The 18975-nt window shown below is 34.4% G+C and overlaps 1 protein-coding gene across 4 annotated transcripts in view; it reads left to right on the top strand.

Annotated features, from left to right (window-relative positions):
- Positions 1 to 18975, top strand: part of robo2 (roundabout 2) — a 131233-nt gene that overhangs the window by 57570 nt on the left and 54688 nt on the right. For all 4 annotated transcript variants that reach the window (XM_017615873.1, XM_017615872.1, XM_017615870.1 and 1 more), the window contains exon 3: positions 18102 to 18292. In XM_017615873.1, coding sequence (XP_017471362.1) covers positions 18102 to 18292 — 191 coding nt within the window. The remainder of the gene's footprint in view (positions 1 to 18101; positions 18293 to 18975) is intronic.

Here is an 18975-nt window from a genome sequence, read left to right as displayed (position 1 = left end):
TAAATCAAAAAATTAGTTTTTAAAAATTAAATTAAGTCAAATATATATATATTTTTCGTTTTAAGAAATAAAATCTAGAAATAAAAAAATCAAATTAAATGAAAAAAAAAATTAATTTAAAAAAATATATCTACATATTTCTATGCCCGAGAACTCGAACCTCGGAAGCTATCGAATAGCATGCCTTTTCAACGCGAGCAAAGTGATATACATAAATCTTGTTTGTCTGTCAAAAGAGCTTTTCACCATGAAAGTTGGCAAGAGAGCTTTTCTTTTCTTTCGAAAATTTGTCATTGTCACTATCCAGAGGCCAGAATTGCCTTTTAAATTAAATGTTCAGTCTAATTATGGGCAATCACACACAATTACACAGCTCCGACGTTTAATCATCTTCCAGACAAACACATTCTTACGTTTCCGTGGTCATCCCATTTCCGGGCATGTGAGAGCGTAAGAGGTTATGACTGGTTAAGTACCCCAGTTAGCAACCTGGTATTGATGCGAAAGATTTAAGCCCTTCATACCAAAATGATAGGCAAAGAGTTTGACTTGTCTAAGATCTCCTACCGATCCGCAGTACTTACTGCCTTCTGGGTTTACTCACTCAATAGGTGTAGAAAAATCTAACTTCGCACTCCAGATTTAAGTCATTCTCTTCGATTTCGGGGCGACATGATACTCAAGACAGTGCTATCCAGTGCTTCGCTACCAGTAGTTGAGGAGTGTAAATCCGATAAATCGAGATAAATCCATTGGTTTTGTCGCCACTTCTCATTGTCATAAACATCTGACTGTGATAGGCATACGTGACACCAGTACAATGGATGGTATGGGGTCTGCTCTTTTCTGTGCGTGTTACTTCGGAAAAAAATAATCATCAAAATTCCCTTCGATATCTAGCTAGCTAGCGATAGCCAATTAGATCTTACTAACAATGTACTGGTGAGCGAAATCCGTTGATTTCCATCTGGCAGAAGCAAACGTTGTATGGTGCAAGGGAGTGGTTTGTCCCTAATATGTCTTACAGTGTTTCGGTGGTCTTAATAATGAAGGAAGTTTTGGTTTTATGCCATTTAGGTGGGCCAGAGGACTGTTTATTTACCACTAAACAAGCTAAAATAATTACTTCAGGTGACAAAGACGGATCATTACTTAGGAATATTTTCTTAATTCAAACAAGGCTCTAGGCAAGAGAGCAAATTTGATGGAATCAAATTAAGGAAACTCAGTATAAAACAAAGCGACTTTAAGAGCGGTAACAAAGAAGTTTAATTTCCCCAGTAGTAGAAGACAACTGAACCATTTAGCAGATTAACTAGAAAGCTGAAAGAGAGAAAGGAAAATATGGATACTAAAGTTTTCCGGGATAAGAGGCGACAACGATATTCGTAAAGAGTTATAGGATCAATCAAGTTAAAGATATAAAATTATAAAATTTTTTCCTAGGCATTATATTAAGACACCATTGCCACCCAGTTGAATTCAATACTTAAAAGTAGTTCGTTAACTCCTGCGTTGCCTGTTGAAAAAATTGGTTTAACCTAAAACTACTCGCTGACCTCACTTTAGGTACTCTAAGATTCGGCTGTAGTATGGAATCTATCTCTTTGCCCATACACCGGTTGGCCCTTGTATTCTTGCCCACCTTTACCTGCATAGGTATGATATATTGATATTTTGAATATATACCATACATATCTACCTACCTACATACATACATACATACGTGTATATACATACTATGCACATTTGAATAGCTAACAATTGTAACTCAACTTCCAACACGTGCCACACAATAGCGATTTTGTGTGCAACCATGCCACCAAGCCATACTCCCACCTGCAATGGCACAGTAGCAAAAAAGCAAAAAAAAAAGGGAGAAGTATAACAGCCAGCTTTAAGTCACCGATTTTTGTTTTTGTTGCTCTTCACATACAATTTGATTGCTATTACCATTGCTACTGTATAGCTGGCCACCTTTTCATTCCGATTGCAGCTGCACTTGCAAGCAACTTGTGCCACAGCAGACTATTTGTGGCGAGAGTTGCCACTCCTCTTTAACTTTCCATTGGGATTTGCATGCCAACCAAATTGAGCGGCAAAGCTGAATCTATACCAGTTGCCTACTTTCTACGTAGCTGCTGCGTCTCCTTACGTTTTTAGAGCTTTTGTTGGCGTTTAGGTGGGCTTCTTTTTGTATTTTCCTTTGCCAAATGTTAACATGCATTTGTGAGTCTGTATAATTGAGGTGTGAGCGTCACCTGCATTGTCGGCATATCAGCTCCCTGCTTTCGCTCGCCCTTCCGATTTGTGTGCTTGTTCTTAGCCGCGTCTGCCAGCTTAGTATTATTTTACTCACGACTCAGTCGTTTGTTCATTGTCTCGTTTTCGTTATAAATTGCCTAATTTGGCTTTATGTTTTTTATTTTCGGTATTGCGTGTTAAGTTTCGGTGACAAAGGCATAATTTTTTTGTTGCTGTTCAATGTTTTATTTGGTTTATATAAAGCGATGCTGCATTTAAGTGTTGACAGTTTTGCCTTTTCTCAAATCGAGGGAGAACTAATTTTGAATGCACAAAATAAATCCTCCTGCCGAGATTACTGAATATAAAAAAAAAAAAATAAAGCGGCCGCTGAGACCGATATATCAACGACATACACCAATAGCTTTACCCTATGGCCTATGATGGGCTTACATAACTCGTCTAAGGCTGCACTGATGAAGCCTCATCAGCACGTTGACGTTGAGCTGTAGACTTCAATATAGTGAAATCGTATACTCGATGGTTAGATAACTGATCCCGCGGTGGTTGAGCAAAATATTAGATGCATAAAACTTATTAACTCTTCGCCATCGCACTTCAGTAGCGCAGCTGCCAGGACACCAGTTCCAGCAGCGTTGTTGTAGCTAGATCGGCAGACTAACATGATTCGTGTCGCAATGAAGTCGATTAGCCTCAGTGCGCTATAAAATGATTCATCGCGTAGGCTAAATTTTCCGACAGAGGGTTCAGAAATCCTTTCCTTGCTCAACCTGTCATTGAAGACAGATGCGACGGGTTAAAAGTGCGAAGGGAAGATATTTTTTGACCAAAAGTCATTTTCTTCCATCAGGATATGATCAAGACATTAAAGAATCTTGCTTTAATGCTGAACATGGGAGGACGCTCGAGCACTGGGGTGATTGAAGTTTCTCCTCCACCCTAAAGCGAAGGCAGAATTTGCGCACCCTTACATGGCAGCTGTAGAAATTGCCTGGTCTGCGTAGTCCTTTAGTGGGGTGATTGAGAGCTATCTGTAACGAAGTTTCTCCTCCACCTTAAATCGAACTGTAGGTTACAAAGAGGACCATGGGTTCATTCGCAACAGACTCAAGAGGCGCTGTTTCCTGGGTAGCAATCATTTTGGTGGAAGACCCAAGGCGCTCGGTATTTGCCCTGCACACCTCTGGATACGTCCAAATTTGTGAGAGTAGCCAGCTTTTAGATTTCCATTACCAAGGCGTAATGTAATCCTTTTATGTGGGTTTTTTAAGCCGCAGGGGAGCTTTTGCTGAGGCGGAGAAGTTTTCTTCCATAATTGATCCCACGACTAGACTTGGGCAGAGATTTGTGCAAACCGAGTGAGGCTAAGCCTCCCCGTTGGGCCGCCGATTCTCAAAATAAGTGCTTCAGCCTGGATGTTTTGCGTTAGGTGTCATATGGCACCTAGATCCAGGCCTAAGTGTAGAAAAAGTTTAATTATTTAGGCCAATTATAAAAAAATTAAAAAATGATTGCTATTTAATTTCGAATAGATTTTTGCTGAAGAAGTTTGCTGGTACACTCTTATATATTTACAAACCAGTTTTTTAAGATATACAACGGTTTCTATATTTCTTGTAGTCATTATTTTCTCCTTCTGTCTGAAAAGCTCGGCTTTCATTAGTGTTGAACACTTTTCACATTGTCACTGCTGCTACTGTCTGCTATACTGTATATCTATGTACGTATGTATGTACATTAGGGTGGCCCAAAAATACAAGCGGGGGAAAAAATTAAAATATTAAGCTCTCACCGCATAAGATTTATGTAAATACAAGTATTTTTTATGCAAAAACACAACTGACTTTAATTATCATATAAAAATTTAGGAGTACCGTTAATATCTTTATGATCGGCTCTAAATCAAATTAATATGGGACCACCCTTGAGGTACCAACTTTCCACCAATGTTATGTGGTAATATAAATAAAAAAAAATTAGAAAAATAAAAATACAATTCCGACGAACTGATAACCTCCTCCTTTTTTTTGAAGTCGGTTAAAAATAAAGAATGCACGTATTTTTTTTATTAAAAGACTTGCAGTACTAGCATCTAAGTGCTTATTTAACCCATTTTTAAACCTCAAAACCTGCAACGGAGGGACACATAAAAAATCGTTAATATTAAAAAATGGTTAAATAAACAATTGAGTATTATTAATGGAAATCTTCTGAAGACAAAGAGAGTTTTCCGATCGAAAAATATTGATTTATCATAATACCATACCATTTCCACGAAAATTTTTTTTCCCCCCATATAAAATACATGAACAGCTGCATTGACCTTGAGGCAGTTCTATGCGGGTATTCTTTTCTTTCCATTTAGAAAAATCCTAGGAAATGTGAGCTTACCATTTGAAAAAAAAAAAATATATTTTTGTTTGACCACCCTAATGTGCATATCTTTATGTTATATGGTTGTTTTTACTTTATTGCCATACTCTCTATCTATTATTTTTGCACTCGTTGCATGCATAATTATTGTTTTGGTTTGTATAAGTATTATTGCAATGTCTTGATTAGATGCAAACAGCACTCGAAGCCAAGGCAAGGCAAGACACTCGAGTTGAGGTTACCTCCTTTTGTAGCCAATTTGCTGCAGTGGCAGGCGGTGGCCCGTTACTCGCACACAAACAATTGCAGCCTGCCTCGGTATTTTGCTCCACTTACCTGTGTTATTCTTCTCCCACTTGCTGTTCTCAATAGCTTTTGCACAGCCAGCTTTGGCATTGATTTGAGTAGGCGTGCTGTGCATGCAGCTGCATTTTATCCACTGACATTTCGGCTTGCAAACTACTGCATATTTGAGCCTACACGCAGCGGTTGTTGTTGTTATTGTTTTTGCAACTGCATTACACATTTATTTGCATACATTTGCGGACATGTCTTTGCATTCATTAAATCGAACGCTTAAGGCTCATAATACTTGCTGCATTCAGGATCCTGCTGCTCGTACGTTCGTTCTTTGGCCAGCACTGCGTATACGCAATCAGTGGTTTGCTGCAGTTGCTTGGTGAAAGCTTGTGGCTTGCTTCTTTGCTGCTGCATTTTTGCATTCTACAAGCGCATAGTTGACAACTTAATCATCACTCTGGCATTGACAATTTTCTGCTGCTGCAGTTGTGGCTGCTGTGTTGCAAATTCTTTGGGAATTTTATTTCTTCATACAAATCATCGGCTCTGGCAACTTTTATGGGCATTTATTATACGAATTTTATTTGCGGCTGTGGTTGTGTTGCATGTGCAAGTGTGTGTGTGTGTGTGTGTGTGTGTGTGTGTTTTGTATCGTTTAGCTTTGTAATCGTTTCAAAAGTTTCCAATGTATCTACGGCCGTTGCACAGCTACCCTTGCACGCTTGCTCTTCACCTTTTTGCTATACTTCTCCTTCCACTCGACAGCCCATAACTTCAACTCAGGTGCTTAGTTGTACTTTTCCGTCTCGTTCCGTCCTTTTGTTAGATGTGACGTATTTTGCTTGCATTTGTTGCATTTCTCTCGAATTCTTGTCTCGTCTGCATATTTGCGGCTAACTGCAATTGGCACCAAGTTGACTTCAATATTTTCCATTTTATTGTGATTTATTTGTTATTCCTTTCCTCAATGGTACATTTATCCGCAGGTGGTAAAAATAATTGCCTTCAAAGCGATAGTGTTGAAAGTTCTGAAGGCATGCAAAGTGACATTTTTTCCCTGAGAATTGTGAAAAACTCACTGCAGTTTCATTAAAATTGAACTGAGTGTTATGGAATTTACTTTTTTAAATTTTTCAAAATTGCAAAAGAATAAGTAAATATCTAGTTAGATAAGTCAGATCTTAAAGCTTTAACGTAATTTTATGTGTAACCAAATTTTGCTGGTTTTTGCAATTCTTTTTATATTGTTCGATTTTTTTTTTGTTTTAATATTTTACTCATACACATATGTAAAAAAAGAACACGTTGTAGAACGTGAACTGGTTTAGAATTTTGAATAGGGTTGCCACCTAAAATAATAATAACTATTGTGCTGGTATAAGGCGAAAAGACGTTGAAGCAAACCGTTTAAAATATATTTTTCAATAGGTCTGCCAATTGTTTAAAAATGGTCTTTATTAAAATTTATGTATGGATGTTTGCAGTTTCAATACCAAATAAGTAAAAAGAAAGCTTTAAGTTAAACGGTTTCATCGAAAAGAAAGATAATATTGATGCAGATAATGTACGTACAGCTAAAAAATAATTAACTAGGTCCTAGGTACAAGTCATCACACCACCCTTCTCAGCGACCTGGGGCCAAACCAAAATCAGACCAAAAAATAAAATAAAACCGTTATACTTAGAAATGTGGTTTACTTATTTAATATTTTTTTTTTTGGTTTATTATTTATTGCCATTTCATTCCCACGAGTAATGGACAGTATAACGATCCACCTTCCAGAAATCCCATCGAGGCCCATGGCTCTTTTAGAAAACGACGTATCATTTTTAGGCACCCTAATGCTACACAGTCCTCGACACGATACGAAATCCTGGCTTGGGTGGGAGATATATTCTTAGTTTTGGTTAGATGCCTAGATTTCAGTTTTAAGATGTTGACTATCTAAACTCTATGATTCGCCTTGCACTGTATTCTAATTGTAAAGCCCTTCCGTATAAGTAGTACCCATTACCCCTATTAAGAGGATTAATTCAATTATGAAATCCGCCATTTTGTGCTGGCGGCCATCTTGGATTTCGAATTTTTCATAGCTTACAGTATTTTACCAGTCAAACCCTTTAATTTGATACCCATATTGACGGGGTTGTAAAAAATATGTAATCCCCCATTTTGTATTGAATATACAGTGACTCAAACAAATGACCACGTGTTGATTTTTTTTCAAATCTTCGTAATGTTTTTCGAGCTAAATTTTTTTGTTATACAAATTTTATATGTGCAGCTTTTAAATAAAAATTTTTTCTCAAATTAAGTACAATTTGAAATTTCGATTTTCCGACCCTGGTTCCAACAAAAAAAAAAAAATCACTTAAACAGAAAAAGCAAAGCCGGTTAATAATTAAGGAATTTTAAGAGATACTTAATATCAAATCTCTGAACTTAATAACCTTGATTGCACTCACTTGTTTTTTTTTTCTCAAAGCTCTAAAGACTTTTACTTACGCTATGCACTCCCTTAAATAAGGAAACATATTTCCAACTTCGCCCTCGCACTATGCTCAATTGTATTCGCTTCTTGTTCGATTTGTGAAAGTGTACTTTTATCCTTCAACTTGAACCTGCATTGCACTTTGGTCAAAAGCTTTCTATAGAAATTAACACTAGCTACAACAATCAAAGCCTAAGTTGTACGACTACGGCCTTCCTTTATTTTACTACGCAAAGTAATGATTCTTTTTAACGTTCTCTGTTTTTTTGTTATTTTTGTTTCTTATTTCCTTTTCTTTTTTATTTAATCCTCCACTGCTGTAAATGCTCATAATGCATTAAAGCGCTCTTCTAATTTCGTAAATGTCCTGTAATGAAAATAAAATTCATTTAGTCTTAGCAGATTTTATTGCCCGTTTTACCTACAATTTGTATGCAAAGATATAATTTTTCACAAAGCAGATGGCAAAGTAAACCAGTTGAGTGAGTGACCTTTTCGTTGATTGCCAAAGAAGGAAAATTCAGATGGAAAAGTAAAGTAATATTAATAAACATAAAAATGCAAAAAAAAACAAAAAAAAAAAAATCGAAAAAAGTGCCCCCAGAAGCACTAATTGCTTTGTTGTCTGTTGTTTACTGTTTACTGCTGAGCTTAGCTGGACAGCTGCTAATCCGCACACAGTTTCCTCAAGAGCATAACTAACGTCTTGAAAGGACGATAAGGACCAAGAAAATATTCACCAGATATACCCTGCCGCACAGTTTACTCACTTGCGAGCATAATTTATTTATTTTTTTATAACGTTTTACCCTTAAACTGTGCGAGCTTTATAACCGCACGACGTCGCTGCCGCTCTCGTTTCGTCGTCAGCAATTTGCCGCTTGCTGCTTTTCAAGTTGCCGGCTGCTTGTCGTCAAAGCATAAAAGCGCATTCAAGTACTTAATGTCAATTAAAAATTATGACAAAAAATTAGTGTAGAAAAGGCTTGGCTGTCAGACGCCACCGTCATCACTACCACCAATGCCAGCGCCAGCGCCAACGCTTTAGATGGCCAACAGCTGTACAACGGACAACGTAGAAGGGCAAAGGACACACAAAATTCTAAGGAGCAAAAGGTTGTAAAAAAGCGAGTAAAGAAAAAGTTTAAATAACTCTAAGCGAAAAAATGCTAACAAGCTTTTTAGCGCATTTTTAATAATTAACAGCAAAATATTGTCGAGTGATTTAGCTTTTTTTTTACTGGTGCTTCTTGGCCTTGCTGCTGCTGTTGGTCAAGTGTCGTTAATGGACAAGCCGCCGCATGCCGCTCTGATTGGAGTGTCAACGCTTTAGAGCTTGTCTAAGTGCTCCTGTAGCATCGAATCGTTGTTGAAAGGCAGCAAATTTTGAGTGACATTAAAAAGGTCGCTGAGTTGTTGGCGTAAATGAGTGCTGAAGCACTGTAGTGTCTGTCTGACTAATGGATGGCGGATGGTGAGTCAATGAGAGGGGGCTTAGAAGTTTTTAAATTTTAGCAACAAATTTGCGTAAATTATTAGGTGACTGCTAATGAAGTTTGTCAGCTTGTTTGAGTATGCAAGGGTGTATTTATGTACGTAGTGGGTTGCTGAACGGGGCGTATGAGTAATTCATTTATAGGTGGTTCATATTAAGCGCACATACATAAATATATGCCAAATTTCCATATGTTTCCAATTAATATATTTCAAAGATTTTGTAAGGATAAGCTTGAGCGCCTTTTTTCTACAAAAAGAAGAGCTTTCAGGTGGTGTTAAACTTGTTTGTAAATGTTTAAAAGCATAGACAGATGGCAACGTTGATCCGAATTAACGGCGCTGTTTATCTGATCAAAATTGTGCCTTGACAGATGGCAGTAATGCGATGTCGTGGGTTTGTGTCCCACGGCCAGTAGAATATTCATTTATTTTTTTTTTATACATTCAATTGTTATTATTTTTTTAATGTTGTTTTTAGTTAGTTGTTTCTGACTTTTCAGTAAAATTAAACGCTAAAAATTTAATTTAACTAATAATAAAATAAAAAATGTGAAATAAAATAAAAAAACGAAAATCAAATAAAGTAAAATTTAATATATAAATCAAATAAAAAAATAAATAAATAAATAATAAAAAACAAAATGTTTTTTTTTTCAACCGCTCCAACCGAGAATCGAACCTGAGACCTGCAGGCTTGTAGTGCGCAGCTCTTACCATTCGGCTACCGCGAATGAAGGAGCCGGCTGCTTTGTTTGCTCAGGGAGCGTAGAGCACAAGGAAAATGCAAAACTAGCATGGGCATCCACCTTGTCGTCGGTAATATAAAAATCAGTTAAAATTTCATGATTGGCCTTTTTTATAATACCTTATTGCATTTTTTCTGACCTCTTTCGGTTTTGAGTGGTGCTCTTGCTACCGTAGCTGAGTGTTTAGAGATCCCTGTTTATATTTGTGGACCCAGCACCATAAACAGAAGTTTTTTTCAAATAGCTTTCGCTCGTCGGCAGACAATGGCAAACCTCCCTCTGCCATAAAAAAGCAAAATACGAATTTAACCGCCAACCATGATATACTGTTCATCCTCAAATATGCTAGGATATAATTTTAAAACTATTCCTTGAACCGGAAACCTTCGAAAAACTTCAAACTATTATTGGATTTGTTTGAATTGAAAAAAACGGTTTGTTCGATCAAAAATCCGTTTTAATTGATGTCCGCCCACAGATTTCCAAAAAAAAAACGGTAGAAACCGGTTTGAAAAAACCGAGTCAATCACCCTAATATCTATGTTTCAGCCACTGAATATTTTGTACCGCCTTACGCAAGACAAGCATGTGCTTACCGCCAATTATTATTATTGTTAGCTAGCATTTTGGTTTATTACACAACTGAGACAAAGAAAAAACACCCAGCGATGGCACTTACAATAAATAAGGTAGGCAAATATGCATTCTATCACCTTGCTTATCATATTTGTTGTAAGTGTATGTTTTGTGTATACATAGATGAGAGTTTACTTCTTTCTGCCCATAATGTGTAAATATGCGCTTAGCACGCACCTTTTTACCCGATTTCCGGCGGAGGTGGAGCAACATCATCAGCAGACCCTTGGCACGCACCACCAGCACTAATGCCACTTTTGCCCTTTCGACAAGCTAATCTAATCTGCTGTAACTCCCCGCCCTCGTTGTTGTGATATACTCTACCCTTACATATATTCTTGTTATCAGCTTGTCCTTTTTTTGCTCTTCTTTTTACATCCAGCTTTTGTAAAGTTTTAAATATTTTATCAGCTTCTTATGAGATTTTCTTCAGCTGAGCAGCAATTTTTCATCATTTGCCTGTGCGATGAAATGCCAACGCAAACGAGTTTTTTTTTTGCTGCTGCTCAAGCTTGCATATTTACTTGTGTACTTTTATTTGTCGTTACTAAAGCATATTTGCTATGTAAGGAGCGAAATGAATGTCGAAAAGGTATATCGCTTAAGTTACGACGACATACTGGCGACCAGGCGAATTTCAACTTTTCCTCTGCTCAGTTTTAAAGAGTAAATACTTCAGAAAATTTTTTACACATACATATATGTACATACATTTGTTGGTAGTTATTTATATAAAATAAATACACTAAAACTTTTCAAAAAGTATTTACAATAACTGCTTCTTCTAATCTGCTTAAGCACAAAGCTGAGGCAATAGCATTAAAAGGGTCTAAAGCCGACCAGCAGCTTAGCAGCTAATGATACCCTTTGACAAATAAAACTTTCATATACCCCTTTTCGAGCTTCGAATGCAACAAATTTTCTTGCAAAAAATATATATATATTTTTTTTACCCATTACCGGGTAAGTAATGATTTTCTCTGCAAGCTGATTATAGAAACTTAAAGCTTATTTGAAATGTAAATTTGTTTGACTACAGGAAAATCAGAATTAAGCAGGATAGGTGCGGAGATGGATTATGTGTAAGTGAGGAAAATTTAATAAAAAAAGTGCTTAATATTAAAAAAGGGCTGGTTATCCATGTAAAAGGATTTAAAGTACACGTCCTGTCTGTATATTATTATATTTCAACAGAATACGAGGTGGAGTGATTATAAATTGATTAAATCACAAATCAATAAATCAATTTTAATTGTTATTTCATTCGCCTATCAATTTGGAAATAAAATGTAATAGTGTACCCGCATGGCGTTAAAACTCTAAAATTGAGTTTAGCTTTTTAAACAGGTTGAAACACTATTTAAAATCACCCCAAAAAATGTCCATAAGATTCATATAAAGACATTTCTGAGGGAAGAGATGTTTCGCATGGTGTCGGTTTTTCTTTTCATAAACTTTCTAACCACTCTATACCGCTAAAAAGTTTTAGCTTCAAAAAATAAAACAGTTCTTTAATTTGAGTATATGAAAATCTAATGACAATAAAAAAAAACTAGGTAGCAACCCAATTAAAAGTAACTAAAGTTTTCTGTAAACTCTTTCGTTTCACACTAATATTTCGATATTTAAATAAACTTGTGTATAAGTAAAAAAAATTCAACTTTTTAAACAGTTGGCAACCCTTTTTAGAGTATTTTCCAACTAAAATCTTTTTAGATCTTTTTCGTCTGGCATTGTGATACAAATTTCAATTAACTGATTAATTATGTTGAACTTGATTTTTCTAACACTTGGCAACTCTCCTAAATGCAGTACAAAAATAAATTATTTTCAAACTCATCTCGATTGGTACCCATATTTTGACAATCTATTTAACCTATTAAATGAATTGAATTTAAGGTTTTCAACAGGTGGCAACCCTCTTCAGTCACCCTAAAAAATAAATGTAAATGTTCAAGCTAAATATTTCTAAACACTCGTTTGTTTGATAACCAGATTTTAAAATTGCATATAATTTGTGTATAATTAAACTAAATTCGAATTTAAGAACAGGCGGCAACCTCTTCAAAACAATTTTCGAACTAAAATGTTCTTAAATATCTTTCGTATGATATTGTTATAAATATTTAAAGTAACTGATGAATTAAGTATTTTAAACACGTGGCAACCCTAGTAAACATAGGTCAGATATAAAAGGGGTTTAAACCCATTGATAACTATCTTTTTGTAATTCCTTCAACTTATTCAATAATTTGAATTTAACGTTTTAAACTGATGGCAACCTTCAAGCACATCAAAAAATGTATTGTAAATTGTTAAACTAAATATTTCTTAAAATTCTTTAATTTTACAACCATTTTTAATATTTCACATAACTTGGGAATAAATTAATTTAGTTTAACTTTTCAAACAGGTGGCAACCATTCCAAATAATTTCGAACTACTACCTTCTTAAACCCCTTTTTTATGACAGCCATATGGTGATATCTTATTAATTTACCTAATTCATTTAATTAAAATTGGATTACATTTTTTAAACATGTGGCAACCCTACTACACATAGTTTGGTATAAAGCCTTTTCAAAATCAATTTGATTGATACCCATATTTTATCTTTTTTTAACTTAACCTTTTTAATAATTTGGGCTTAATTTCTTAACAGGTGGCAACTCTTTTCCAAAAATTTGAACCTTGCTGAAACTCTACAGTCCAAGCCCTTTAAATCCAGGCCTCATTTTTGAAAAAAAATTGGTTTGACGCCTTTCGAAAAAGTAAAATCGGTGCAGATCTGATGACCTAGACAAAAAATCCCTTCGCGTATTATATATATATAGATTTGAGATGAGATGAGTTGAGTTGAGGTGTATTGATTTGATTTGATTTGATATGAGGTTAGTTGCATTAGGGTGAGTTCAGATGAATTGAGCTCAGGTGGGTTGAGTTAAAATGAGTTTAAATATGGTGAAATGAGTTAAGCTGAAGGAAGTGAACTGAATTTAGCAACACAAAATTATATAACATATGGTCCATATCTGCATTACCCTCCTATCCGAAATGGAGTCGGTCCATGTAGACTGTGTAAGAAGAAATTCGTATTGTCCTTCACCAATAATTAATCCGTTTCTACTAACACTATTGAGCATCCGCAACTGCAACTGCAATAGTGCTTGGGAACAAGCTACTAATATCATCATCTAACCTCAAACGTTTCTCTTAATCTTAATCTTAATCCTAATGTTAATCCTAATCTTAACCTTAACTCACTTCAAAAGTGCTTCAAATACTGCGTGATATATTAAAAGACTTGCGTTTCCTACTTTCCTATGTATTTGGTCAGACAAAGTATCAAACTACCCTCAGTGGTCCAAGACTTCACGATCGTAAAAAGACAAATTTTGGGGGCAAATAAATTTTATGAAAATTGTAAAACTTCATTACAACCAAATTCCTACTTAAAGAAATTAATTTGACATATCCATTCCAATGCTTTTACGAACAGCGTTGCCACTTTATTGGCAATCATTTCACCACCACCAAAACCATAAACCACGCACATACTAAATTTCACTACTCAATAATCCAAATCCCAATTAGTGCTCGATAACTAATTGAAAGCGATTGGTAATTTAAATTTCAATGTACATTAACATTTATTGCACGCTTAACGCCATAGGATGCAGCATGGCCAACATTCTTAATAATTAACGCAAATAGATGATAACAAAGGTACATAAAGACTTTAGTAGGACGTAAATCCTTAAGCGTTTATACAACAGCAGAGAAACACAAAAAAAAGCAACATAAATACGAACTCAATTAACGAAAGCTGCCAGCGGTAAGAAGAAGATGAGTGAGTGTGCAAAGCAATGACAACGGTGACGACAGCAACAACAACAACAGCGACACACTAACTTAATTCAGCTGTTGGCCAGCAAAGCGCTGCTCATAAAGCAACGCCAGTAACAATGTGGCACAAGTGCAGGATGTTAGAGGACATAATTCACTTAACAAACAATTGAATTAACATCAAATGTGAGAAAATGTGGTAAAGCAGTGATGGAGTAGGATGATGGTGGTGGTGTTGGGTTGAGGAGCAGCAAGCGCCACAAAAATTATTACACAATGCATAAATTTTAATGAGAAACAAACATATAAATCGACACAAACACAAAACAAAACATTGAATCGCATAAATAAGGGACACGAAGGACATAGAAGACAGGTCAACATTGGCGATAGGAGCGCAGCAGGACGCTTGTAAGCCGCTGTGGGCAGTTGGAGAGAATCTGCGAATAGCCAAAGGTGAATTAAAATGCTGGCTGCTTGGATGTATGTATGGGAGTGTAAGGGGCATAATTACATAAGAGCTAGAAGAAAATGCGCCTTTAAGGTAATTAAAGAAAGGCAACAAAGCAAAGCAAAGTGAAAAGTGCGCGCATTAAAACCTAGTTGTGTTGAGTATGAAGAATATGCGAAGAAATGAAGAAGAGAGGAAGTGTTTTTTTTTCGATAAAAAAGGTACTGTCAACCACTGTTATTGTTGTTGTTCTCGACTAAAGCTTAAGGATTTACTTTGGTAAAGGAGTTGCTTTGTTATTTATTGTTGTTCTTGCAGTTATCACCTGGGTTTCTGTTTCTGCCTGGGTTGCTCTTACCTTTTGTGTATTGCTGGTTGGCTGCCAAGTGGTTTGCAACATTTTAGCCGGAAATTAAATTTTGTAGATTTATTGAAAGCGGATAACGATGAAGGAGTAAAAAAGGAAATAGTATCACACAATGAACATTAGGATGGTGCATAAAAATATTAAAATCTAAATTTTGTAAACAAATTTCTAGGGGTCGCTACCAACTTTGGAAAAATTTTAATTCAAAAACATTCAGGAAATTTTCGAAATTTTTTTAAAAATATTTAGGAGTCCTGCCAGGGTTTGAAAAATTTATATTCAAAATTTTAAATCTGAGACATCCTAAGAAAATTTTCAGGAAATTTTCAAAATTTTTTAAAAAATATTTAGGAATTGCTGCCAGGGTTTGAAAAAAATTTATATTCAAAATTTTAAATCTGAGACATTCTAAGAAAATTTTTAGCTTTTATAAAAATTTTAAAGGGTTTTGAAAAAAGCTCGACAAAATTATTCACTTTAAATGTGACAAATTTGACATAATAACGAAAATGCATATCAATTCTTAAACTCGCTGAGTTGTGAAAGTCAAGATTTTGTCGAATTTTAGCGATAATAAAAAATAATTTTGTTTTTCAAATGCTGCGAGCTACCCAGAATAAATTTTTTTTAATTTTTTTCATGCCAGAACCAAATAACGGTGTGCCCTGTGATTTTAATATTTTAATGACCACCCTAATGAACATGCACTCAATATATATGTACATAAATAAGTATGCATCAACATACAGAAATAGAAGTCAAGTAAGCATGGAGCTAACCAAATGAAAATTCTGAAAAAATAGTAGGGATTAGATACGATTTTTGATAATATATTCTATCAACCCTAAGGAGATTTGGTCTCAGTTAAAGGGTGAATGCGCAGATTATATCGAAACTCATTTGTTTAAAGTAAATACATAGTTTTGAGCGTTAAACGAACTTCGAAGACATGTATTTTCTGTAAGAAATTCTTTTTTTTTAACAATAGAGTGCTCAAAATCTAGCTCATCATCCGCCAGAATACCGTGGCAGCAAGAATTCTTTGAGATTTTTGGTCTAACCGCATGAATTCTGATTGCGTAGTGACCTTTCACAACTCCCAGCAAAACTGGGAGCTGTGAGATTGCAGACATAAAAAGCTCCTCTGACAGCGCCCTACTGTCATTGCACATTTCCTACTCTTCATCCAAAGTTTCAATTTTAAATTCGACAATTTGAAAAAAAAAACATTGAAAAGAATTGCAACTTTTAACTACTTGAAACTAGCACTTTAATGGACTACAAAACTGCAGACTCAAAAATTTTCCAAGAAATGAAATTGAAAAATTTAAAATTTCGATGAAAATTTCTTGGTAGTTTTTGCATTTTTTCGAGTTTGGTATGAAATAGAAAAAAATTGATTCTTGTGGTTTTTGCTGTTGAGTGTAATAAAGATATTTAATATAAAAAAAAATTATAAAAATTATTAATTAGGCCAAAAAATATAAAAAATAAAAAAAAATTTTTTTTTAAGGTCAAATTGAATAAAAAATTATTACCTTGACCTTCAAAAGTGAAAATTTGGATTTTTTGTCTTTTTTTACCTAAAAACAGCATGCGTTTTATCGTATGTACAAATATAGCGTGTATACAAATTTAAAAATAACCGCAATTTAAAATGTTTAGAGTTTTGATAGTTTTTAATTTCTTATAGTTTCCCCTTTTTAATAACTTGAGTGGAATTCCAAAATTTTCGAATATACAAAATTGATCAAACGAAATTAAAAGTTTTCGAATGTTGAAAACATTATCATATTTCGTAGTTTTTGAAAATTTAAAAAAATTTCGTTATTCTTGAAGATTAAAAAAATTTTTAGACGTAGATGTTTTCAAAATTTTCAAAAAATTTAAAATTCTCAAACTTTGTTATATCAATACAAAATTTTGGAAAAGTTCAGAAAAGTGGAACAATTTTGGAATTTTTCAAAAATCTTAATATCTTTTAGAATCCTAAGAATATTCTATTTTTTACACACGAGTATATGAACATAAGAATTTTTCGACAATTTGTGATGTTTCACATTTTTACATTTTAGGATGGATTTTAGAATAAATAAAATTCTCAAAATTTTGGAAAATAAAAAAATTAAATATTCTCATTTTACCAAAATTTCTAGAATCTCCCGGATTTCGATAGTTTTTGAAATTTTGGAAATTATAAATTACCCTAAAAATGAGAAATCTCAAGAAATTTAATAATATAAAATTCAAAATTTTGGAATTTTCGTTATTTGTTACGTGAACCTGTGAGAATATTCAAAGTTGCTGTGACTTTCAACTTTGTAAAATAGTACAAATTCGAAAATATAACAAAAAAACTAAAAATTGAAAATTAAGTACATAATTTCAAAATTTTGAAAATTCAGTGAATTCGAAAAACTGATAGGCCTTCCCTAATTTCCCCTACCTGGGTCGGCCACTGATATATCTTAAAAGTCTTGAAATGCTATTCGTTATTCGCTGACTGTTCTCGTTCTCGAGATATTCGAATTTGTCACACACTGTGCGGTGGTACATTTGCTCCGAAACCACGATTTTTTAATTCGTTCTACTTTTTTTTTGTGTTTTAAATTTTTATTTTTTAAGGACGATGAAAGGAATGTATGTAGCTAAACACTCACACATATATTTATAAATAATAAAGTTCAAGCGAAAGCAACATAATTTAAGATATTGTTTAGCATTTTTAGAATATTTTATGCGCTTAAATTACTAACAAGGCAATTTGGAGAGGTCAGATAGTTTGCATACCAGCTGCTGAAGGATACTGCAAATAAAATAATAAGAAAGCAAGATTATGCTCCGCAATGGCTTGCGACCTGCGGCAAATGAAATTCCATTTGCATACAAGAAGAATATTAAAAATGATTTTAAAGCAATTTTTTTCTAAGTAAATATACAAAATTCCTTGAATAAATTGCTGTCGTAACATAAATGTTATGCATCTCAATTATTATAATTTAAGTATTTTGCAAACATAAATTTTTTCCTCTTCGAAAGTTGAAAGTTATTGACATTTTTATTGCTATGAATATAACAGAAATTAATTCATTTCCTCCATTCCCTTCTTCCTTTCACTCCCATTTCAGGCGATAATCCGCGCATTATCGAACATCCTATGGATATGACAGTGCCAAAAAATGATCCCTTCACATTCAATTGTAAGGCCGAAGGTGATCCAACGCCAGCCATACAATGGTTCAAGGATGGTCATGAATTGAAAACTGATACGGGTTCACATCGGATAATGTTGCCAGCTGGCGGTCTGTTCTTTCTGAAGGTGAGTGGAAATAAATATATGTATATATAAATAACTTTGTGTATAAGACCGTATATTGAAGAACGGGCGACAAGCGTAGTAGCACAGTAAGAAAAGCGAAGGGAGGTTAGTTATGGCCATTGGAGACAAAGAGACTGCTGTTCACACACATTAATATTTGCTATACACGGATGTTAAATAGTGAAATTGCATTGTAGATGTAAATTTTATTTTCGCATAAGTGTCAGCCATAAATGTCGTTAACACAAACTATATACATACATATGTACATATGTATATCTGCACATCTCTAAGTGTACATACACACTTAGGTATTTTAATGCTGGAAATACTGCAAGTAAGTACTCGGCTCCTTCGCTGCTGGCCTATCTGTAAATTCAATATTTATGCTTTTGATATTCAAATTATTTATTCAATATACTCGTTGAAGCGTATGTTTGCATAAAATTGTGAATATGTTAATTAATTTCTATTTTAAGGGCTTTCTTAAAAAGCAATTGTTGGGAAAATCGACATGCGGCCGCAACAGAAGCTAACACAGTTTTTCAATAATTTTAAATATTTAAAGCAAACAGAGAGTTGAACCAAAAAAAAAATTGTAATTTTTAACAAATGCAAAAATTTAAGGAAATTCTTGCTAGATAAATTCCGGATTTTGAATGTACTTTTTATTGCAGAAAGAA

The sequence above is a fragment of the Rhagoletis zephyria genome, unplaced genomic scaffold (assembly GCF_001687245.7).
Source record: "Rhagoletis zephyria isolate East Lansing unplaced genomic scaffold, Rhagoletis_zephyria_1.1 Rzeph_scaffold_01088, whole genome shotgun sequence".
In the NCBI taxonomy this organism is placed as follows: domain Eukaryota; kingdom Metazoa; phylum Arthropoda; class Insecta; order Diptera; family Tephritidae; genus Rhagoletis; species Rhagoletis zephyria.
The sequence above is the reverse complement of the archived record's forward strand: the minus strand, read 5'-3'. Positions and strand labels throughout refer to the sequence as shown.